The 23,910-nt window shown below is 42.3% G+C and overlaps 3 protein-coding genes across 5 annotated transcripts; all 3 read right to left on the bottom strand.

The window, feature by feature from the left end:
- Nucleotides 1-42: 42 nt before the first annotated feature.
- On the bottom strand, nt 43-15,440 carry spata13 (spermatogenesis associated 13). 2 transcript variants are annotated; one of them, XM_051410502.1, is made up of 13 exons: nt 14,947-15,440; nt 7,291-8,838; nt 5,204-5,653; nt 4,566-4,710; nt 4,248-4,375; nt 3,785-3,964; nt 3,012-3,191; nt 2,578-2,757; nt 2,249-2,481; nt 1,587-1,716; nt 1,071-1,446; nt 838-912; nt 43-738 (listed from the first exon to the last, which is right to left on the bottom strand). In XM_051410502.1, the coding sequence occupies exons 1-13, from the start codon at nt 14,953-14,955 to the stop codon at nt 557-559; spliced, it is 3,816 nt and encodes a 1,271-aa protein (XP_051266462.1). In that variant the 5' UTR covers nt 14,956-15,440; the 3' UTR covers nt 43-556. The 2 variants fall into 2 exon arrangements, with proteins under 2 accessions (XP_051266462.1, XP_051266464.1); XM_051410504.1 differs by lacking the exons at nt 7,291-8,838; nt 14,947-15,440 and adding an exon at nt 6,161-6,491.
- Nucleotides 15,441-15,761: 321 nt separating this feature from the next.
- c1qtnf9 (C1q and TNF related 9) lies at nt 15,762-18,445 on the bottom strand. Its single transcript, XM_051410505.1, has 3 exons — nt 17,604-18,445; nt 17,443-17,505; nt 15,762-17,262 (listed from the first exon to the last, which is right to left on the bottom strand). Exons 1-3 carry the CDS (start codon nt 17,788-17,790, stop codon nt 16,493-16,495), a joined length of 1,020 nt encoding a protein of 339 aa, XP_051266465.1. The 5' UTR covers nt 17,791-18,445; the 3' UTR covers nt 15,762-16,492.
- Nucleotides 18,446-19,108: 663 nt separating this feature from the next.
- tagln3b (transgelin 3b) lies at nt 19,109-23,771 on the bottom strand. Of its 2 annotated transcripts, none has more exons than XM_051410509.1 (5): nt 22,385-23,771; nt 21,319-21,561; nt 20,456-20,630; nt 20,231-20,333; nt 19,109-20,141 (listed from the first exon to the last, which is right to left on the bottom strand). In XM_051410509.1, exons 2-5 carry the CDS (start codon nt 21,496-21,498, stop codon nt 20,000-20,002), a joined length of 600 nt encoding a protein of 199 aa, XP_051266469.1. In that variant the 5' UTR covers nt 21,499-21,561; nt 22,385-23,771; the 3' UTR covers nt 19,109-19,999. The 2 variants fall into 2 exon arrangements, with proteins under 2 accessions (XP_051266469.1, XP_051266468.1); XM_051410508.1 differs by having other exon boundaries at nt 21,319-21,549.
- Nucleotides 23,772-23,910: the final 139 nt, after the last annotated feature.

The raw sequence follows: 23,910 nt of genomic DNA, 5'->3' as shown, positions 1-23,910 counted from the left end.
GCTGCATATGCAAACAAGATTAGTGACAACGTTCTCATTAGGTATGTTTGTACAAGAGTTTTATTTACAGTGTTAACAGGGAAGGTGAATGTGTCAGTTCATTTATCCTCTGGCTGTTTTGTGCTCAGAGTTGACAGAATCGCAGCAAAAAAGGGTCCAGCCTTTGTGAAATAACTAAAACCATGTTTGTCAACGTAAAAGCAGAATATACATTGTTGTCATAATCAACATTAAAAAAAAAATAAATCTTTCCGCTGGAATTAATAAGACAAAGGGGTGGGGAGTCTCTTGAGTGAGCAGCATCTTTAACACCAACAAAATGGACAGAGTCACTATTTTAACACTTAAATTGTGCCCCCCTTTCCAAGATCGTAGGCACTGAACTTCAACATGCAACAAAAACAGACACATTGAGACACATGAGGCACAAAAACAGAATTTGACAGTACATTCACAGGAAAAAATAAAATAAAGTGTTCTTTGAGTCTTTAGGACGGTTTGGGCGTGCTCTGAACATGCACAGAGAGGGGGAAAAAAAAGATGAGGGAGCAAAGCCTCATTTCTTGAAAAAGGCGTTGCGGGTGATGCTGTACAACAGGTGATAAGGCTTTCGCTTTGGGGGTTCGGCCAGTGAAAAGACCTGCTGCTGAGGCACGCTGGTTGGGATGGTGATGTGACGCTGGTGAAGTGGATGAAGGTTTTGGTGGTGCGGTGGGACAGAACCAGAGTAACCAATGACTAAAAGAAGAACATGGAAAAAATAAACAAAAACACAAAATTACAAATGAAACGTTTTATAAAAGTGACTAAACAGTATGAAGCAAAATATTTTCTTACTTTTGTTCTTCCCCTGTTTGGCTCTTCTGGCATTAACAATGGCCTGTTTTCTTTGCTCTTCACTGATCTCCATTCCTGCCAAGAAACAGACACAAATACACCTTCAGCTCTAAATATTTCCGACCACTCCCTTCTTCAAACAATCTTTTCACTCTGTTAACACCTTTTTTTTCTTACATCTACCCACAGCAGCTGTTGTGCATCATGAATGAAAGGAATTCAGCACAACTCACCCATCTCTTGGTCTTCCTTGACTCTGTATCTCTCCTTGGCAAAGGCCTCTAGCCACCTCTGCTTGTCCTGGGCCTTCCTGCAGCACAGCACGCACACAAACTCCAGAGTGGAGGCGTTGCGCAGGCGCAGAGCATTCCTCAGGGTCAGGCCCAGGTCTAGGTCCCGCCCGTCGGGCACATCCAGCACCTCGGTCTGGTCCATATCCAGCCGTCCACGGTAGTGGAGCAGGTCTCTGCGCAGGACGTCTTTTTTACAGAAGACCAACTGGTGGTCAAACAGGAAGAAGCTGCGCTGTTGCATTTTACCTTGTCGGACGATTCGAGTCAGCTCACCAGAGTGGATCAGCTCTGAACTGCGCTCCAGCACATCAGATCCCTGCAGCATGATTACATAGATACAGAGTCAGAAGATTTATACAATATATTGAATCATCTCTAACCCAAGGTTGGCAAAACACAAAGGCTACTTTGAATTAATAACAAGAGTAAAAAATGGAAGAATATTGTCATCATCACCTCCCAGTGTAGAATTGCCACCTGCCAGTGAGCGATGGTGTCGACACTCTCCAGCCGTCTCTTCCTCTCATTAATCAGACTGGCCACATTCTTCATAGCCTCATATGCTTTGCTCACTCCGCTGTAGTCACTGCAATAAATCAGCAAAGGAACAATGAGCATACGGTCCACCTTAGACATTAAAATGATAGAAAGGACATTTCCATTTACAGTAACACACTGCTTCAATCTCAATCAGGGAAAAGTAAGTTATCAAACCTCTGGAACCACCAGGAATTCTTTCCTTCAGGTAAAATGTTTCTGAACATTATACAGATTGCTGTAACTGCAGATGAGCTTATTAATGAATGAACCATTGTTGGTTATTGAATTGGTTAATGTTAGAGTGTCTTTGTAGCTAATGACTTATAGCTTTCATTGTAAAGCCAAACGTAAAGTAATTCTACAGAGACAACAGCCTCATCAAGTCAAACTATCTTCATTATGAGATTAACTGGCCAAATATTTGGTTGTTGTAGTTTAATGTATCCATAACAACAAGCATTGTTGACTCCCGTAGTGACACTGTAAGTGACAGCTTAAGGACCATATATTGTATACTATTTTAAATATATGTTAGTGCAGGGTTGCAGTAGTGAAGTTATGAATTTCCAGAGGAGTACCTGTGGTCTTTCGGGGTGTACTTTAGCAGCTCTCCCAGCTGTAGGGGATATTTACAGATCTTCTGGACGGGTGTGAGCAAGAAACCCGCAATGGAAATGTTGATCATCTGCTGGAGGAGCCGGCAGGCCTCAAAGAAATGCTTATATTTGCCCAACTTCATGAGACGCTGCAACTCAGCGCAGGCGGCTGGATGAGTATTACAGTAGTCCGAGTAGATAGAGAAGCCCTCTCCCTTAGGAATAAAAACAAAAAACATTTTTAGGGCTACTGAAGTAAATAATGAGTTACAAAGTGACTTGGGGAAATGTTTTTTGAGTGTAGCAACTACCTGCAAGAGAAAACAGGAGCCTATTTCACTGAGATGTGGTTGGTCTTTGTTGTACTTCTTCTCCAGGTCTCTGAGAAACTGCCTCTGAAACCTGTAGAGGTCCTCTATGTTGCTGAAGATGGTCTTCAACTGCAGCTCAGTGAACATGTCTGGGTGTTTACGGCACTGACGGATGTAACCCTGGATAAAGTTAACAAAACAAACAAAAACAACATGCTGACTACACTGACAGAAGGTATAAAAATAATTCAAATATTGACCAACAGGAGGTGCTAGATGGTTAGATCATTTCTGAAACACAAATATAGCTCATTCTAAATACTTTATTATAAAAAGTTGACAGTCTTTAGAACATAGGACTGCTTAAAAGAATAAATGAATATGAATAAGAATAGGATGAATATGACAGAAGGCTTATATATGGAGGCCTGTACCTCACAGATGTCTTTTAGGTGCTTGATGTAGATGCGTTCAGTATTCATGATCTCCTGAACAACATTGGTTCTCATCTGCTCCTTGTGCTGAGAGCTGTGCGTGTCCCTGGGAGTTGGATCTTCCTGGTCCGCCACGCTCTCCACACTTTCTGCACTCGAGTCCTCCTGGTTCACTCGCACCTGAAACACGTCCATCACACACACTATGGGAACTCCTGAGCAGCCTTCAAATCATAAAGTCTCTTTGATGAAAGCCAAGGATTTCCAAAACATATTTATCCCAATTATTTATTTTCCCCCCAATTTCAAACAAAAGCAAACAAAATATGATCCTGGACACATTTTTGTGATTTAATGACATTAAATAAAATTTCCAGCTCACACACGAAACAAACAATTACAAAAAGGAGAACGATAACAATTTAAACTATGAAAGACTCTACATCACTATGGTAACAACACGCACAGGTTTAACCAGCTCCTGTTCAGCAACATTGATTCAGCTACAAGCAATTACACAGCAGACGCCCATCTGCCAATCAAATAACCTCACCATGGTTACCGCAGTGTGCCTAATTAAGACTCAACTGTCAATCAGCTCTGGTCACCACAGAAACCAGTTGAACCTCTGAGGTTTGAACCCTTCCACACACACACACACACTGTTAAGAGGGCTACTGAGGTCCGTTTGGAGCTAAGCCAGGTTACAAGTCTTTTCTGTGCTGCTGGAGAGCAAACATGCCTCAGACACGTAGGTCAGGAAGTCCACTTACCCTCACAAAGCTGGAGGGGAACCAGGCCTCCCTGTCAGGCCCCCTGCCCCACCACCAGTCGTTATTCGAGGCATCCAGGACACGGATAACATCCCCAGCTTTGAAAGCCAGCTCCTGCTCCTCCATGGTCACATGGTCCCAGAGAGACTCAGCATACACCGTGTGGCCACAGTTTATCCACTGAGTAGCATACACACACAGATAAGATAAAGATACAATTACATGCAGCTTAAGCCTGTGTCTAACATGTAAGATTATATCTAGACTTATGGACACTGCAGTGGTTGTCTGTTCTGTTAAACTGCCGCCAAACATCTTGAATACACACACAGAAAACATTTTCACTTGGCTATTCACGAGTTGTGCTTATGACAAGATAAATGTTACATCATAAATTCGATACACATTCTTGGAGATAGAGGATATTTGTGAGTGTTGCAACGTGACGAGTTTTCCTCCTCACCTCATTGAGCACAGAGAGCTCCACCCCTGGTTGGAGGTAGGGCGTGACATCAGCGAGCTCATCAAAGCTGCCCTCCTCTTCCTCGCTGACGCTGTCATCAAGTGTCGCCGAGCACTCAGACATACCATCTGCAACATATTTATCGAGCTGAAAACCTTCTGTCAAGATTTAAAACAATCCAGTAAACAAGCCACAGATGCAGGCACACCCACACCTGGCTCCACACCAACGTTTTCCTCCAACACACTTATTGACATTCCCAGAGTCAACTTTCCCACAGACTTAAAATATGAGCTCCGCAACAACCAAAGTTCTCACCGCTGAGCACTCTGTGGAGCTTACGCCGTCCAACGCGATCCAGTCCGATGGGGGTGCTCTGGGAGAGGGCAGAGGGGCGAAACCTGGCTGACACTCCTCTGTAGGGAGGCACCTGGTGGGAGGGGATGGGCGGTCGCGACAGAGGCTGCAGAGAGGAGAAGAAAACAGATCCTGGGATTTAGGAAGAGCTCACTTTCTCTGGCTTTCACCACCTACCTGAGAAATAAAGCCTGCACACTTCTTGACAGATTACACTTATAAATAAAAAATTATTTTTGACTTCTTGCCCTTTTTGGGGGTATTTCAAGCCTGTAGTACAGTAGTAAGAGAGAACAGGAAAGGAGGCAGAGAGATGCAACAAAAAGTACAGTAGTTTTTTTAAGATCAGAATTTATCAGCATATAGTTTAAGCTTTAAAAAGCAGGAAAATATTTTTAAAGGACTACTTTGCATCTTTCCCCATTTTCCTCCTCACCACAAACTATTTGGATTTCCTCATCAGCCTGAAATCAACCTTAATTCAACACTTGACTGAAAGATGTTTCCAGTTTATATGGAGGAGCTGGGAATTCAACTAGCCTTTTCACTTTTTTTATAAACTCTTCTAGTAGGTCTAAACTTTAACTGTGTAGGCTTACAGAAGGAAGGCGGTCATCCTTCTCTTCAGCATCAGGAGAGAACAGATCCACAACTCCTATCACAGAGATTGGCCGCAGCTTCCTGCCCTGAGTGTCTCCGTTCATGCTCTCGGGGCTCCCTTCATTCCCACACGCGTCATCGCCACTGGAGTCTTTATGCAATGATGCATTTGCTGTCCTTTCCTCAGCACGCAGTTCTGCCACTTCCTCGGGAATGGAGTGCTTCCTGGAAATGAGTTGCCCGTAGTCAGAGATGGGACGCGGTCTTGGGCGGCCACTCCTTCGTCTGGACTTGATGGAGGACGTTTCCGTGGAAGCCGTGGCTGCGTCTGCGGGCGATGTGGGTGACTCCGAGAGGCATGTTGGAGAGATAGGAGGGGTCCTGCTGGCGGTTGGAGAGACGTCTTCCGTTTGGAGAAGTGTTTCTGATCCTTGTTGGTCTGGCGTCACCTAGGGATCAAAGTAAAAAGTTAAAAACTCAATAAGAACGATGATATTGACTTTCCCCTGTTCAATGACCTGCAATGTACAGAAATTAAGAACATAACGTCTGCTGGGGATAACATCTGTTAATCAGAAACAGAGCAAAATGGTACTGCAAGTCATAAAAAGCTCCAACTAGAAGCAACTGTCTTGGTTGGATGTCAAGGCAGAACCACAAGAATCAGTGTGAAACTATTTCAATGAACTTTATCAGGATTCTCGTGAGAAAATTGATTATCATGTGAAAGTATTCAAGTTCACACTGATAGGCTCCACATTTTGAACACAATAAACCCTTATGCTTATCAAGTTCAAACAAGAACTGCAACAGAAATTGCACAAATATTCCACAATTAAATGTTATCATATTGCATGTCAGCAGCTATTGTATACTCAACGGTCAAATATTGACGGTTATTCATTTGGAAATTGTTGTCCTAAGTCTCTTAGTCAGCCAGCCATATCAAATCTCACCTCTTGGTTTTCTCGGTCTGGGTCCTGTCCCCGGCATATACACTGGAAAGGCACACAGTGAACTAACACCATTGTGAAACACACACAAACATAGACCGGCATGTGCCCCCAAGGCCGAGTCTCTCTCCTTTTTTTTTTTTTTTAAGGCCAGTAAAAGCCACTTGATTTCTAAAGTAAACAAATCTGATTCTTCCGGTTCATCTTCAAAACCAAAATCCTACTCTTAAGACAAAAACAAACTGCATTATAACTGTGTTTATGGCCCTGTCTACCTGATGGTGCTGCTAACTGTCCCAGACCCGGCGTCCATGGTGCTGGACTTTGATCCACTGGGCTACAGCGACAGAGAAGGGGGAGACGTGAGGTGGGGGACGTACTCAATCAGCTGCCTTCTCCTCCCACACCAACAGGACTATGGAGCTGTTTTTGCGCAAAGGCCACTAATCATAAACAAAGCCTAATCATTAACTGTGTCCGCTCCTTCAGAGTGCCTGGTAGCACAGAACAGCTGGCTTCAGCATGTGACCTTGCTCGAGCAGAAGTCAGTATATCAAACACAACTGACAGGAAAAGGACCGTGATGAACGGTTACGCCTATGCCATTATTTATTTGGCACTGAACGGGACTTTGGACACACACACACACACAGCATTTTTTTTTTAGCATACTGTATGAACTCCGTACTGACGAGTAATACGCTGACAGGAGAACTTATCACAGTGGGTTTGAATCATGCCAGATTCAAAGATCACTTCATAAAATCACTTCTCGGAGGTGTGATGCTTAATTTCCTAGGACAAAGGTCAATGGCATTCAACTGGAAGATCGGCACCTTTTAACGATAATGCTGTTCTAGATTATTTCCACTGTCTTCCAGTACTTCCTTCCTCTTTGAAACTATTTAGAAAGCCTGTAATCTAATGATTTCCAATCCCATGTTACTAAGTCAATGATAAGCGGTGGAAAGCTTTTTATGCAAACAAACCAGTTGAAGATAAAAACTCAGCTTGATGTCATCATTATTGTTTTACGTGCAAATATCTGAATCTTCCTGCAATCAGAAACAAGACAATTTAATCCCTTCCCATCAGACCCCTGTGAGCTTTATGCACGTGATTTTCCAAGTTACCTCATTTGGTAGCATGTTGATCTCAGTCTGTTCTTGTTGTTGTGAAGGCTCTTTTTGGCTGAGTGGAGATGTATCGCATTCTGTCGCACCTGTTGTGGCTACAGTCAGCGATTCATGATGAGCAGAGACAGCAGGTGAAGTCTGCTCCACACAAACCGGGCTGATAAGGACCTGGTGCTGCTGTGGGCCGACATCACATTCAGGCTGTGGATGAACCAGAGGGGTGTGTCCGACAGACAGGACCCGGGCTCTGACGGGCGAGGGCCGGCGCTGTCGCTCACCGGTTGTTAGGCAAGGCACGCGGCGGGAGTAGTCGTCATGGAGACGAGTCAGGGGTGACATGAGAGATGGAGAGGTGGGGGTGGGAGAGGGACTTTGCCTACGTCGGACAGTCAAGTCAGTCACGCTGCCTACTAGCTTTAGCATCGGCCCTTTGGTCTTCACGGGGCTCTTCCTGCGGCTAACAGCGTTGCCCCGGAGGTCCACTGAGGAGGCGCTGGCTGTCCTCTGGATGTTTGGTGTCCTGTTTGACACGCTAGTACTCTGGGGCTCTTCCTGAAGCGAAGGACGAGCAGGAACTGGGGCTTTGCGTCTGAACGGTGCCTTAAATATATGAAGATTTTCTGCGCTTTTGCTCAGTCTGCTCAGCACCTTCACATTTGTGTTCTCATTTATTTTCTCTGTTTGGATGTCTGCCATAGTTCTCTGATCTGGTTTCTGAGTGCCTGCAGCTTCATTTGTGCTGGTTCCTTCTAGTCTCCCGTTCCCTGTGTCAAGTAAAGAGATGCGCCCTGCTCCGTACGCTCTCCTGATACTCCTTGAGAATCGTGTGTTGCGCGTGAGACCATCTCCAACGTCATTGTCCTCATCATCATAGTCCTCTATATCTGATCCACATTGGCTCATTACAGCTAACTTTTGATCAGTAAAAATTCCATTAGACACACTGTATCCTTCTGTGAGCTTTAAATCATTCGTTGCATCATCTGGACCAGGGTTTGTGTTGGACACAACTGTGCCATTAGCAATTTCCTGATTTGATGAGGGGACGTGCTCTCCATCATTGTTGATTGCCCCTCTACTCTGTATACCCTGCAGCACAGAGGAGCGGAGCTTTTTGAAAGAGTCCACAACACCAATTCCTGACCAGGACTGGGGGCCACTGTTGCCCTCGCTGCCGCTGCTGTGGGTTGAGGTGGAACTGTCAGAGTTCGGACTGTGAGCAGGGACAGGGCCCTTCCTCGAGTTAGAAAAAAGCTTCATAATTCTCGAGGAGTAAGTCTTTCCGTCAGGTTGACCTATAACAGGGTTGGTCCAGGCGGAAGAGTTGATGCCATTCAATCTGTTTTCCTCAGGACCTGCAGTCACCGGCTGTACTTGGGCGCCACACCCAGACAGCAGATATGGCACTGCACTTCTGTCAGCATGACTGTGGAATGGGTAAATATCACTGAGGGGTCGGCTTCGGATCAGTGGGTCAGCTTTAGAGTTGTGGAGGCACGGGAGAGGGTCTTCGCTTGTGGACAAGACCCTGTCCTTCTGGTCTGCCTGCAAAACCAAACAGACATTAATTTTAGTGATTTTTGCATGTTGCTTTATAGAGGAATGAATGGTAATATTCAAAAGGTTGCTATGGAGAGATTAAATTTGCTGATTAGATCAAATCAGGTCAGACAACTTCAGATAACTAGAGAGAGAAAATAAATAAACTGAATAAAACAAAAAAGAACTCATTTATATAAACGACGCTCAAAGGGTTGAAAGCATCAAATGAACTACTGTGTATTTACAGTATTGTGTCATCTGTGTTTGCATGTAAGAGAGGAAGAATAAAGAATTAAAGGAAGAGACACAAATAAACAGAAAGACAAATATCCCTCAGTGTGCAGGGTCCAAAGGAGTAGGCCATCTTGCACGGAGAACACTACATGCATTTGTCCTTGGTGCTGTATTTCAACGTCCAAGGAGAGCTGAGGCCCAGGTTAGGGTGGTGTTGTGCTAAGTTCAGCTTTATGCGAGTAGTGTGTGTGTGTGTGTGTGTGTGTGTGTGTGTGTGTGTGTGTGTGTGTGTGTGAGATTCATAGCAGTGAGCCTTTGAAGTGGGGCTTTGTGAGCGTGACTAAGCAATGAAACTTGCTAATCCATTGTGATTAATGTAATAAATTGCCCAGTTTTCTCCAGATTACGTAGATGAGGTGATGGTGAGGAGGAGGGTTGTGTGGTCTTCAAATCGGTGACACAGTTCAACTCTTTATCCTAACACTACACACACACACACACACACACACACACACACACACACACACACACACACACACACACACACACACACACACACACACACACACACACACACACACACACCTCACTGTACCAAAAGGCCCTTTTCATAAGACACCCAGTAGGTAAAGAACAGGTGTTACAAACAACAATTCTGCTCTGTTTTAGTCAAGTGTCCCAGTGAGCCAGCATGAACAATACCAGGACTCTGGAACTGCTGCAGCTAAATGGAATTCAGCCATCATTAATTTTGTTATTTACACATGTGCTTTTCCTACTGTGACATGTCTTGTGATGTCTCCATGAAAAAGGCCTCGAGTCTGTTTCAAAATGTCACACTTTCTCCACGTCTCTTTTACAACTGGATGAACAGTTTTGACTAAAAGGTTACATAATGACACATCATAGTCCCTCTGTAGCTGGCAACTGACTAACAAATACTCTAAAATAAAAATTAGATAACAAGATTTTTACTATAAATATAGAGACTACTTTTCCACACTTTTTCTAGACCTACAAAGAATTCACGTCTCTAAAACAACATTTGCCTGCTAGTTCACCTGTGAGAGTACAAACAGTTCAGCTAGTCTGCCATTTTATATAGTTCACTAAATACGACCAATCTGTCTGTATGTCATACATACTGTGATGATATATGTGGCTGTAATATTATTATGATGTGAGACCAGACATCATCTCAGATTTTAGTTATTAGGATATCGACATAATTACAGTTATATGGAACAACTTTATGGATTATCACTGTAGTCACGCTAACACTTTACTTTAATCCCCCTCTTTATCATTTAGAAGCAGAATATAAACATATGATAAACTGTTTACAACACACTACAATGTTGTTAAACACAGATATAATGTGTGTGTTTACATTAAATATGTAAATTATTGTACAGTATTTTCAGAAAACATAACTCCAATTACATTTAATTATAATTATGTTACACTACACTGTCATTCATTATCTGTTTATATACCAGCAACCAGTTATGGATGCTTCCCAGGAAGGAATTTCATTCACATCGCAGTGGGTTATAAACCATTAATTATGTGTTTATATACTGCTTATAAATGCTAAAAAGGGGTGTTAAAATAAAGTGTATCCACATTACTGCTGATTGTTTTACACAAGAATGTCTCTTAACAACACAAACAGTCACCCAGAGTATATTGTTATTATTATTATTATTATTCAGGGATTAAATTAAAGGGATTTTGTCAGCATCAATCCGTCCTAACACAAACTGAAGGCATTTTTTTAAGCTTCGATGGCAGTGTTGCTTCCTCTGACTGCTATGTACACATGCGGGGAGTTGCAGGGATCCTGGAACGCTCCCATACCTCCCATCCACATGACTAGCAGCAGATGGGCTTTCTCAGTCAAACTCACTGTGGAATCTGCTGTCACTTCAACCAGCTCGCTCCATCACACCAAACACTTATGTAAACACAGAGCCACCGCTGCCAAGCACCGCTGCTGACAGACAGTAAACACCCCTCGTGAACAATGTGCTGCTTTCAAAGCTATGCTGAATTGTCTTCTTGTACTTTCCTCCTCCTCCTCTGGCCACTGAAGAATCACGTTGAGTAGCAACTGGAAAAATAGACGGGATCAATTATTCCATCTATTTTTCAAGCAGAAAGATAGCAGATAGGAGAGGAATTTCTACAGCTCGAGGGGCTTGTTTTTGTTTTGAATGCTCACCTCTTGCTATCAGCCACTCTACAAACTGCGCTATCCCTCAACACCTTTCTGCATTCTCCCTAAACCTGGCGCCAACTGTCACAGGCCAGTTGGTGTCTACTAATACTTGGCAGTGCCGTTAGTCAGAACCAAGCTGGTGCAGGTGGTGATTTCACAAAAAGACAACACAGACCGAAAACATAAACACTTTATCTGCTTATGATTTAAATAACTCCACAGCATGTTAGTTTCTGTGACTTTTCACCATGTCCTTTAAAACTGGTGATGGCTTTATGAGCTTTATGAGTATTTTTAGACTGAATGCATCATGACAATGTTAACTTTGATGTGTATAGTAGACACACTTGTTTCACTATTGAAATGTTAATCCATAATGACCAAATTTAGAAAACAAATTTAACACTGACGACTGCAGTTGGTTATTATGACAAACTGCTTTTCAAGAGAGAGATCAAATATACCGTACTGCTTTTCCTTAAAGCACTGCATCTTTATACTGTCCAAAATACATACATAGTAGAGGAATATGTTATATGGAAAGGCAAAATGATGCATTTTGTTAATTCAACTCAAAAGTCAAGATAAAAAGTTTAAATTATTTTAGTTCTAGCACATTTCCTTTTCCCTTTATGACAATGACAGAAAGATAAGTTATGTAAATAAAATATATAAAAGCAAAAAAAGCATCTACTACATCCATGTCTACAGCTATGCATATTGCAGGATTCAGGCAAATAGTACTTACGTAACTGTTATTATCATGCCTACTGTCTGTGAATGCAGATCACTTTTACTATGGTGAACTTTCCTATATCATCTTTGCTCTGCCTGCACCACGATCACTGTTGCTCTCCGGCTTCCTCCTGCTTAACTGTGGATGGGAGTGGCACTCTGGGGCCCCGGTCCAGACTTAATTAAGAGCTCAGGGAGGAGTCCCCCCCCCACACATGGCAGCCAGCTGGAGCCAGTCTCAGATTAGACTCCCAGAGACGAAGATGAACACGCACCCAGATTCATAAACATGTATACAAGGGCTTCAAGCATGCACTCCAAAAACACACGCACAATTAGTTAGAGCATCCTTTCTCATGGTGCACCGAGCCCATGTGCATGTGTGTGTACATACACGCACGCTTGCACAGTGCTGAGCAGGGAGGAAGGCTTTTAAATCATTGACTCCCTTCCTGTTTGGCTAGAAAACCCAGGCGGTTATGCAAGGAGTCATAAATGCATAGTGATAAGTGACCCCCTACCCATAGTTCACCTCTGCAGAGGTATGTCCTGCCTGAGGCTAGGATAAATCTCATTAGGCCAAAATGAACTGAGCATTAAATTAAAAGACCAGCAGACAGGGAGTATCAGGGGAAAGTAAGCTTTTCTGTCATTTTCCATTCTCTAGCTTAACTCCGAGACAGACACAACCACCCTGGAGCAACACCGCCATTCCTTTGTAAGCTGTCACTTTACTGGTTGTCTTTTTGTCTCGATGAATGAAAGCTGTGAGGTAGACGCACTTCTCAGATGTAATGGTTTAAGGAACAGATTGGCTGATGAGCTAAATCAGTGTGCGTAACAAGGGTTCTGTGAAACTTAAGCTGAGCATATGTCCAGTACGAGAGAAAAGGTTCACTGTATGTTGTCTTTCAGGTAAATGACTTCATGTTTGTGGATTTATAAGTATCTGGCAAGATTAAGAAACACTTGACAACATTCAGTATTAAATATCTGGAATTCATATTAAAATCTTAAGCCTTGATGCTTGTTAGCTGAACTTACAGCCTGTTTCCAAGAAAAAAATTATTGTCAGCAAGAAAACTGACGGAAATCTTCTACTTTGGGAGGGACAAGTGTGTGGGAGTGGGAGTGTGTATGTTTGAGTGTGTTTATCCTATTCCTTATCCAGCCAAGTAATAATCTGATTAGTGGAGCTTTACCAGTCTGTGTATAGGACTGGTTTCATCTACACATGATAGCCTAATCAGGCTATTCAGCACTGACTTGAGAGTGACACCCAAAGCTTGTAAACAGCCCACTAGGGCTTCACTGCGGGGGGTGAAACTTAAGAAAAATGCAAGAAAAAAAACAACAACCCCTATCTAGAGCCAGTGTTTGGTTTGGCTTCTGTAGAAACATGACAGTACAACACGGTTGATTCCTCAGAAGAGGACCTAGTCCCTCTCATTCTGAAGTAATAAATATGAATCTTATTTTCTTTATACACTAATGAAACCACATCTGTGAATATTAAATTTAATTTCTGCCAACAGATCCTCCTAATTGTTACACAACGGCCCTTTATGGAGGTACAGACTAAAATTCCACAAACACTATTCATAAGAAATATGTCACCTCCTTTGTGATCTCAGTATTTTGAAACAGACAACATGTCCCATCAGGATCGGATGAGCACACATGCTACTGGTTCGATTTCCTGGTTAAAGTCTCATATTTGGCCATGACCTAGTTCCTCATTTTTTCATCTGGCATGGAGAAGGAGATTGGGAGACACCACGCCCCTTTCTATAGAGCGTGGGAAGTACAGGTACAGGCCAAACCAGGGAGTGTCACCACCCTGACACAGGCAGCCACTTACTCACCTGATCTGCTGTGGACTGTCATAGAGACAGTCAGACAGAAATCTAATACCACACAGTGCAAAAGGCTTAGAGAGGACAAAACACCACTGAGCCTCGTCAGCATTCAAAAGTGTATCCTGACAGCGGTGCAACAATAACCAAAAGGCTGCTCCATCAACATTCAAAAACCACAAGAACAGAAAACCTCTCAACAGTTAAAACCCTCTAATATTATTATAGGGATCTGAGACAATTGAACGTGAGCTCTGAAGTGGTTGATAGTCATTTCTTCAACAATGAACACATCATTTCCCTGAGACAAATTACCCTTTTGACCAAGTCACACCACTGAAAAGGGCTGGTTAAAGTTTGTTTTATGGACTTCATAAAGTTACAGACACACAGCCCTCATTAGACAGAATTACAACTGTGTATGAACTAGAGAGTAGCCTAGTGTAAAAGTATATTGTAGTTGTTTAGCCCTGTTGTAAAAAAAATAAAAATATTTTATATCCCTCTATAAAGCAGAGATTACCCTTTGATCTACCACAGTTGAGCTCTAGTATAAAAATCCATCTGGGAGCCAAGAACAAGTTAATTAATTGTGACTGAACTGCAGAGATGACTGCAAGACCCCTGCAAGAGGTGTATCTAAGTTAGTACATGCTAAGAATGAAGTGGAATCTGAATACAAGGAGCAATGAAAGGGGATTACACTGAGTACTTTTTCTAAGCTCATAATGAACTCGGGGCCAAACTGCTTATTTATTTCTGCATTAATTAACTTTCTTTGGCCATAAAGCTCTTTGTAGCTGGTGCAACCCCCTCCTCCCCTCTTACCCCTCCCTCAACAACTCCCAGCACGGCCTGGCATCTCCCACATCACTATAACAACCACGGCTGTAATGCACTACAATAACCCCCTCTGGTCCCATTTCAACCACGAACACAAGAATCAAAGCAACTGTAAGGTGCTTATTATGAATAATTTAAAAGCAATTATTATTATTATATCACACGTGTTTATCTGTGAATTAAACTAGTTAGCAGTCACTAGAATATAAACTTTTCGCTCACCCTGCTCATAGTCCTGAGTCTTTTTCTTCCTCACATCAACAGAGCAGCTGTTTGTGTTGTTCAGCCATGGTGAAGTAGTCCCGGCTTTCTCTGGGGTCCCGCTGCCTCGCACTCCTCGTCCTCTCGCACAAACATGTCGGGCACAAACAAACAAAACAAAAAACTAACTAGTTACCCCGCGACATATTGAAGACAAATGGCTGGCTGACTTCTTAAACACACTTGCGCTAGCAACCTGAGCTAGCTCCCCGAAGCTCACTGATAAACTTCTTAAAATTGCGCAAGCTCCGCTGATTTCAATTTCGCTTTCATCGACCGGCAAAACCGGGAGGTAGTAAAAAATAAAAACTGATTCCTCCGCTATCTCCTGACGTCTCTCAAGTAAAAGCTCATAATTTCGCCGCTGATTCCAGCTAAAGGAGGTCTTTTCTTGGAGGATTGAGCTGGCCGAGCATCATTAATGCACTTGTTGCAGTGTTTGCGAGGGGCGGGGCTTCGAGAGGTTACGATCGAGGTTACTGGTTGACCGCAGCGTGACCATTCGGCTGACAGCCAATCAGAGGTCAGTATGTGAGTCAGTGACCGCAGAGCCACGCCCACTGTGGAACGCTCTTCATTGAAGAAAAAAAAAACCCACAAAAGACAATGCGTCGTTTCACTTCCTGCGGTTCTTTGAAGACAGAAAAAGACTGGACCTTCCAGTTGGTGCTGCGTTGTCTTCCTCATGTCATTGTATAATGCCAAGACAATTAACGTCTCGGGTATTTCTGTTGTGCGTGCCCATCCTCGAATACCAGAGAGAGAGAGAAACTGGATGAGTAAGTGAATGTTGCCTTTTATTTTTTAAACACAACAAACAGGGTTGAAGGAAAAGCCACAAGGCTGAGTTGACTTTAACTTGTGACAAACAATTACATTACATTTTTTATTAATTTCATATATTAGTATTTAATTTACATGCTGATGCTCTCTTTTCTAGTACGTGTTCAAGATCCTACAAGAAAACTAATTTAATTGATTTAACCATATAATGTGCATACATACAATGCCGGACATAGGAGACAGTTCAGATTCCAGTACAAGTAGCAATACAATAGTGTCATATACTCCATTACAATTCAAAGTCCTGCATTTACAATGTAAGAAAAGTAAAGAAACATACTCATAATGCAGAAAAATGTCCATTTGAGTTGTATTATGTCAATATTTGCCTATATTACTGGGTTACTATCACTTATTAGTCAAGACGAAACTACTTTACATTTTTGGCTGATAAGATCTTAATCAGTAAACCACAGAAGTCACACAGTGGAGTAAAAAGTATGATGGCTCTACTGGAATAGCACAGTAGAAGTATTAAGTAGCATAGATGTAGTATTTTAAATTTGAACTCAAATCATCCCATCACACTTTTTCACAATGCATTATAAAATCAACTAAAGTATAGAGGAAGGCTGATCTCTCCTGACTAATTTCTATTCTTTAAAAACGTTTTTTTTATACCAGAAATTATAAAGTAATAATAATAATAATAATAATGTATAATTCAAGCCCCAAAGATTAAGAACCCAGAGAATGTAGTGTCATCATCTTCATCAGCAAAGAGCCCATTGAACAGCTCTCCTCCAGCCACCTGCAGCCACACCTTGTCCCCCACATCCAGGTGCAGCACGGCGCCCCCTGCTGCCTGATCCTCGCTGCTCTGGTAGGTATCTGTGGTGTGGACGATCCTGACACCATTCTTCACGAGAGCCACCTTCACGTTTCGGGAGAAGACAGTGATGTAGTAGGTGAAGAAATAGGCTCCTGCTGCGGAGCATGTGAATCTTCCTGTTTGTGGATCATAGTGATTCTGTTGATTGTAGATAATCCTGTCAAACCGGATCGGTGCATTGGCTGCTGGGAGTTTAGATTGTGCTGTGAGTCCCACAGAGAAGGCGCTTTTAGCGATAACAAGCGCATCTCCCTTCTCACCTTTATCACCTTTCTCTCCTCGGGTCCCTCTGTCCCCCCGATAGCCAATATTGCCTTTGTGACCTGGAACACCGATTTCCCCCTTAGGCCCCGGCCTGCCAGGGGGTCCGAGTGGTCCCTGAATGCCTCTGTCACCTCTGAGGCCAATTTCCCCCTTTGGACCCTCTGGTCCAGGAGGCCCCAAATCGCCTTTAGGTCCTTGAGGGCCTGGCAGCCCGAGCTCTCCCTTATTTCCTTTCAGGCCAATAGGCCCTTGGACTCCTTGGGGCCCCATTTTCCCAGGAGGGCCCCGTTCTCCGTTATCTCCCCTTTTTCCTTTGAGCCCTGCTGGGCCAACTGTACCTGTAAATGAGCAGCACACAATCAACTTCCCTATCATTTTATACTTTTATACATTTCCCAGAAAGCCAAATAAGGTCAAACAGATTGTGTTAAAATATGTGCAAATAAAGCACAGCAGGTAAAAATAGATGAATGTTTCAGCACAGGTTACTTTACAGTATTTATTCTGAAAATACATACCAGCTTCTCCTTTGTCTCCCTTGTGGCCATCATTGCCTGTTTGTCCAACAGGGCCAATTTCACCTTTTAATAGATGATTCATAAATGATGATTATTATAAGTTGAAGCTTAAGACATACAGGAAAATATGCATCAAGTAAAGTTTTCTCTTCTAAACTTACCCTGATCACCTTTGTCCCCTTTGAGTCCATCCCGGCCGTCTCTGCCAGGTGTACCATTGTGTCCAGGGTCCCCTGGTATTCCAGGGTATCCACAAACACAGCCTTTGTTTGGGGTTACTTCCTGTGCAACACACCTGGCCGTCAATAGAAGGAGCAAGAGAGTGACGGTAGACCTCATCTGCAACATTGTACCTGACGCACCTGTCTGACAAAACTAATGTCCCACTATGAGAAAACCTTTTAGACTTAAAGAAGTTAAAACCAGTGCATAGTTTGCCTCATAACCACATGCACTACTTAAATGAAAACATGCAGCAATAAATCTTAAAACTGTCTTCAAACAAGCATACTCAAGAGGAAAACAGTGGAACAAAAGACAACCAAGACGCCGACCAAAGAAAACATAAGCTGGGCAAGAACTTTGGACAAGAGTGACCTCTGTCCTCAAAGCCATTTCATTGGTCTGACTGTGTTTTTGGCTTACTTATTGAGTCTGTCGGTTACACATCACCTGTCCCATTTAGATGCCTCTCCAGTCTAGTTGAGGCTAATAATAAGCGTAGACTCAAGAGTGTAAGGGGCAGACATGCAAAAGGCCACATAGTTTCACATGCAGAGCCTTTCTATACAGTGAAACAGCCCTGACCTTAACCCCCTAAGCAAATGATTACATGCTGTCTCTACACGACTGCACAGGACAATATCTTATTTTTAATTAAGCAATAAAAGTATGCCATTAGGAATGAATGCCTTAGAATAATATTAACTGTTGTTTTAATTTAGCAATTTAAAGGACAGAACTGTAACGGGCTCTGTTTAGTCACTGCACGCTTATAAGGAGCTAAAATGTTAATTCATGCATGTTTTTCTCAGATGTGCTCTTTAAAATGCAAACAGTCAGGAGCAATTGACCCCATAAACTGGATCATTGACATAAAATGTGACCTTTTGTGGACCAAAGCCCAATCCCCCACCTCTCTAGAATGCCTTAGACAAAGTTTCTGCTTATCTTAATGGTAATATCCCTCAGATGTTATCTATGCTAGACTGATTTTAGTGTTCACCACATTTGGTCACTGAATTTCCAAAGGCTGGTAGAAGCTATACAAAGGAAATGTAAAACCACAACAATCCCTAAATATTAGCACAAGATTTGTGTGTTTTAGAAACATTAAATGGCCGTTTTCATGACTTTTCTGTTTTTGCTACCCCCTAAGATCAGCTATTAAACTGGACCAGCTAGGGATTTAATATCTTACTCAAGGTCACGCAGCAAGGCAAAGGTTTTCTGGCATACAGGCTTGAATCAGGACTATCTGGTAGAGGAACCGTCATCCTAATCATTATACTGAGCTGCTGCCCCTTTATTAGATTTGTACAGTGAGGAGAGACAGGAGGGATGGGCGCAAGGGAGGAGCTGGAACACAAAACCAAGATAAGGAAAAAGAGCACACAACTTCACAGCTATCAAGATACACAGCTTGTGTTACACAGACTGACGCAAATACATGTTCACATACTTTATTTTTTCAATAAGTCTTCTCACAAGCCTCCAGATATAAATATATTTATAAAATATAAACATGACAATACATAAAAGTGCACATTGAAGCAATATCTTTACCTGGCACCAGAAATGGAAACTTCACTGTCATACATGTTGGCTACTGCACATTTACTTGCTTGGAACACAAAATGGACACATCATGGACAAAGATGTAATCTAACAAACAAATAACAAGGGCATGGCTCAGAATGAGTGAAACTCATTTATAATTCGAGGGCAATATATCAGGACCCAGTCTCTGTAGTCCAATAACCAGGCACAACGTGAGGTTGATTTGGTTACAGAGAATACTGCAACAAGTCTTCAGACAAGACAGCAGAGACATCATCAGATGTTTAGTTTCAGTAGTTTAAGGCTAAATAATTACAGTAACAGATCATCCTAAAACAATAACCAATGGTAAATGTATACATTAACACAAGGAAATAGCATACAACATGCTGTAACAGTATTTCAGATTTGAGATGTGAATAATACTGATGGCTTGCTTTGTATAGAGATTTCAATCTTAAATTCTCTATAAATTGATGTTGAATGACTTTGAGTTCCACAGTTGGACAAAGTAAGAAACAAGAGTTAACAAAGCTAGAGGGGGAACAGCACACGACAGAAGGGAAGAGAGGAACAGGAGGAGAGCTTGAAGGAGGAAATCTACAGCATTTGACATCATTTCTTTTTTAGACAGAATACTCTGTTTGGGAAAGCAGCAGTTCCAGGGAATTTGAGGTTAACATGGCAGGTGCTACAAAGGATATGAAGGTTACAACGTTTGTGGTATTAGTAGAAAATAAGGTTTAGAAGCAGGGGAGCAGGTTAGCCAGTGGGTGGTCTACATGATCTGACGGTGCATACCGTAGCCCGTCATACCAGCTTGGGAAGCCCCGCGGTTGCTGCCCATCTGCAGGCCGATCAAACTCTGGCCTTGGCGGAGCTGCTCTTGACTGAACTCTCGCCGATACCCCTGGGCTTTCCTATACACGTACAAAAGTTACAGGGTGAGGTAGAGGAACATGAAGCATCATGGGAATGCAGTTGTGAAGATGTGAAGCCCCTATGTTACCTGTGAAACCAGTCTCGGTCTCCTCTGTAATGACCATCGTCCTTAGTGACAGCAACACTCCCCAGAGCCATAAGAGTTCTTTGCACTGCTGCCATGTCCTTTCCTATAACCACAGCAAAAGGATAATGTAGTGAAATAATTGTAATATCATTGTAAAAACTAACATGAATGAATATATACTACCCTGGCAGTAGATCAGTAAGGAATCAAAGGTAAAAAAATCACCTTCCCAGAGGTCCACAGTTTGAAATATATCAGTGGTTGTAACTCCATAAGCTTCAGCTGCTTGCAGGAACTGAGAGATCTTCTCCATTTGTTTGAAAGCCATCTGCGTCTCAGGAATCTTCTTGATAGGCTCCTTCCCCCTCGGATAAAGGCTGTTGATGAGCCTACAGAGGATCTGGAAAAGAGGAGGTCAAAAATCTAGCTTGATCACATCAAAGTGACAGTGGAGGGTCCTATTTGTCTTTCTTAAAACGCCATAATTATTGTTTGGTGCAGCAACTTTCTCCTATCTTCCATTGGCAGTTTCAGCTTCTGTCAGGGATTTAAAACATTTCAAAGAACAACTGTTGTCATGCCCACAGTGGTATAAAAATGAATTTTGATATAGCTGTAAAAGAGTGTGGCTGCATTACATTATTGTCTGTTGTAACTTGCTGGTGCAGAAATTGATGTCTCTGCCTCTGTCTCTGGTCTTAGATGGATGATTTTTTTTAACATTAGAGTCAACAGACAAGAAGACACTGCAGCACCATGCATGGTGCACTTTATAATAGGTTGTATAATTTGGTCTTATAGTGCTGAACATTTCCAGTGTGGAGACGGAGAAGGTCTCCATTAAAGGCTCCTCAGAATGAGTCAGTAAGAAATTCAGTCTTTGCAAGGCAGGAATTTTTTTAAATTCACTGTTTGCTAAAAATGATTTAGCTGTAAGACAAAACACAATCCTTTCAACAATAACACATATATCTGCTTGCTTATTGTACAATTTTTTACTTCATGGGTTCTTTAAATCTGACAGAGCTGGTATATTAAATAATTCAATGGTAACTTCTATTTTAAGTACAAGTACTGCAACCACTCACTGTCCCATCCATCAGCCATTTCTGGAAGTTCTCTCTGCCCGCCTGTGGCCTCTCCACGTTTCCCCCACACTGTGCAACCATCCAGTCCACCAACCGCTGCTCCAAGTCTGGGTCGTACTTCTGCTCAATCTTCTCCTGCACCTCCCGGCTCAGTCCATAGCTGGGCCCTCTGTTCGCCATGGCAGCAAACACTCTGGTATATGCAGCGTATAGTCACCCTGAAGACTGAGGCTGAACATGAGGCTGAAATATAAGTACTCTGTAATGACTTTAAAAAAAACATCATGTTCTTATAATATAGGCATACCTCTTGTCCTATATTAGTGACTATTTTGTATCCTGATTAAATGGCTTCATGATAACTACAATTATTTTTAGTTATAGATTTCTGTTTGTTACAATAAAAATCAGTAGCATCAGATCACTATCATAAACAATCTCAATGTTTGAAGCCAAAAAGCCAGGTTTTACAGGCGGATCTCTGGAGGATGTAGCAGGGAAGGGTGTGGTCCCTGGCTGCTGTCCCGAGCAGGGACAAGCCCTCTTATTGCTATGGTAACAGCCCAGCCCGTTTCCGGCACGCTGTGTGCAGTGATGCGCTATATGATGGTTCAAGTATGACCTCCAGTAGACAGCCATCATGGCGCAAATTAAATAATCAAATGTCTTTTCATAAAGTTTAAACCCTTTAAAAGCATGCATTCATACAATGTACAACAGTTCTGTATTTAATGTATTATCATATACGTCATCCCCGCCTGTGCCGCATGTAAAAGGTTTGTGTTCATTATCCAGTTTATTGTCATCTGTTGTTGTTGGTCTCTCAAAATAAATTAAATTCAGTAATTTCAAATAAAGTCCCGCCATCCAATGCCACGACAGCGCATTGCTACGCACTCTGCAGCTTTTTTCAAACATCAACATTTTACAAACCTAAAGGCAACTGCGCAAAAGCTCACGCACCAGCTGCGACACCGCATCGGTTGCATTAACATTATTAGTATTAACACACAATTATGTCATGCGGTCAGAACAGTTTTATTCAACAAAGACTACGTGCACTTACTAAAGAGGAGAGAGCGGTCAGATTTGTCCGTGTCACTGTGTTTCAGTTCCGCTGAGCAGGGCAGGGCTGAGGATGCTGAACTGCTGAAGCATCCATGAAGCTCAGCACAGGCGCGTCGGGCCAGGCTGGATCTAGTGTGTCCGGGAGGGGTGAGCCACTCGTTTTATATGCCAGCTCCTCCAGGAGGGGTCCCTAGAGACACTCTCTGTCCAGAATGCGACGTGACACCGCTTCCGGACAGTGGCCACTGTAGTGCATGCTCAGCTTTAGGCAGCATGAAGTGACCCACAGAAAACCTAAGTACCGAGGCACATGATGGTGCCAGATTAATTTAATTCTTTTTTTAAATCTAATTTTACTGGACATCAACCCACTGTATACAATTTAACCCCCTTTTATTTTATTATAAGTGGTACATTCAGTGACTTACTCAGTGGTTGTTTGCCTATATAGACTTGTTGGGATATTCACTGTCTCCCTCCTGAGTTATAATTGTATGTTTGGCTTCTACACTAGGGCTTATTGTTTGTTACAGCATCTGTATCACAGTAATGAGAGCCATTTCTCTTCACTTATTGAATTAGGAGGGTTTTTTTGTGGTGGATAAATGTTCAAGGGAAATGCTATTTGCAGAGTGCTATGGCTCAATATGGGAAGTATGCGGTCTTATTTTATGCAACTAGACAACAGCTAAAATGTGGGGTTTACTTACGAAACTATTCCTGGTAAACAAAGATCTGTATTGTTTTATGTAAAAACTATAGAAACATCACCATATCTATTGCCTTTCTGCACAAACTCTTCTGCTTGCATTACAACCGTCATGCTGTATGCTTCCATAAATTTATGTTTTATTTTAGTTTTGACACAAAAAATGACTGACTACATAGCTCAACCATGAGTTAAAGGTCACCGCTGCAGTAAAGTGGGCCTGAGAGAGTTAAGTGGTTGGTTTCGCCCCATTGAGCATAGTGCAGCTAGTGGCCAATTACATGTTAATAATCAACAGTCCAGTGGCTCCATTCTTCAGGCCTCTCTACGGCTAAATGCCAACAGGTATGGGGAGTCATGTAACAGAATGTTCTGCTAACAAAAATAAACCTCACAGCTGTAGCCTACAACGTTTGATGATTGTAACTCACTATATAGAACCACGACTCACTGTACTGAATTTGTTCAAACTTCTGTTTACTCCTGGATTTTTTTATAAAAGAAAAGCCCTTATTTTGAAATTCTCTCATCAGTTTAGTAACGGTGGTGATTTGTGTTGGGATCCGACTCTGACACTTTTAAAATGTACAACTTTCATATGAATGAAAGAATTGTTGAATTAGACATTGTATACCACACTAACCTAACATACAATTTAGAACAGGTTTCTGTAATAGTAAAAGTCTCAATTTCCTACAACTGTAAATACTTTAATTATGTATTACATATGCATTTCAATATCAAGCACTTTCTCTTTATCCAGAAGATGGCTGTTTGTCAGATGATCATGTTGTGTTAGTTGTGGTAACAGACTG

This window comes from Dicentrarchus labrax, unplaced genomic scaffold (assembly GCF_905237075.1).
Source record: "Dicentrarchus labrax unplaced genomic scaffold, dlabrax2021, whole genome shotgun sequence".
NCBI lineage: Eukaryota > Metazoa > Chordata > Actinopteri > Moronidae > Dicentrarchus > Dicentrarchus labrax.
The sequence above is the reverse complement of the archived record's forward strand: the minus strand, read 5'-3'. Positions and strand labels throughout refer to the sequence as shown.

Coding starts and splice junctions, on each gene's coding strand:
- spata13 (XM_051410502.1), bottom strand. Junction 4,711..5,203: donor AGGATGACCGCCTTCCTTCT/GTAAGCCTACAC, acceptor TCCTCTCTGCAG/CCTCTGTCGCGACCGCCCAT. Junction 2,482..2,577: donor GCTCCTGTTTTCTCTTGCAG/GTAGTTGCTACA, acceptor TTTATTCCTAAG/GGAGAGGGCTTCTCTATCTA.
- c1qtnf9 (XM_051410505.1), bottom strand. CDS start 17,790: ATGTTGCAGATGAGGTCTACCGTCACTCTCTTGCTCCTTCTATTGACG. Junction 17,506..17,603: donor AGGGGACAAAGGTGATCAGG/GTAAGTTTAGAA, acceptor ATCTATTAAAAG/GTGAAATTGGCCCTGTTGGA. Junction 17,263..17,442: donor GGGAGACAAAGGAGAAGCTG/GTATGTATTTTC, acceptor GCTCATTTACAG/GTACAGTTGGCCCAGCAGGG.
- tagln3b (XM_051410509.1), bottom strand. CDS start 21,498: ATGGCGAACAGAGGGCCCAGCTATGGACTGAGCCGGGAGGTGCAGGAG. Junction 20,334..20,455: donor AACTGTGGACCTCTGGGAAG/GTGATTTTTTTA, acceptor CTGTGGTTATAG/GAAAGGACATGGCAGCAGTG. Junction 20,142..20,230: donor GACCGAGACTGGTTTCACAG/GTAACATAGGGG, acceptor GTACGTGTATAG/GAAAGCCCAGGGGTATCGGC.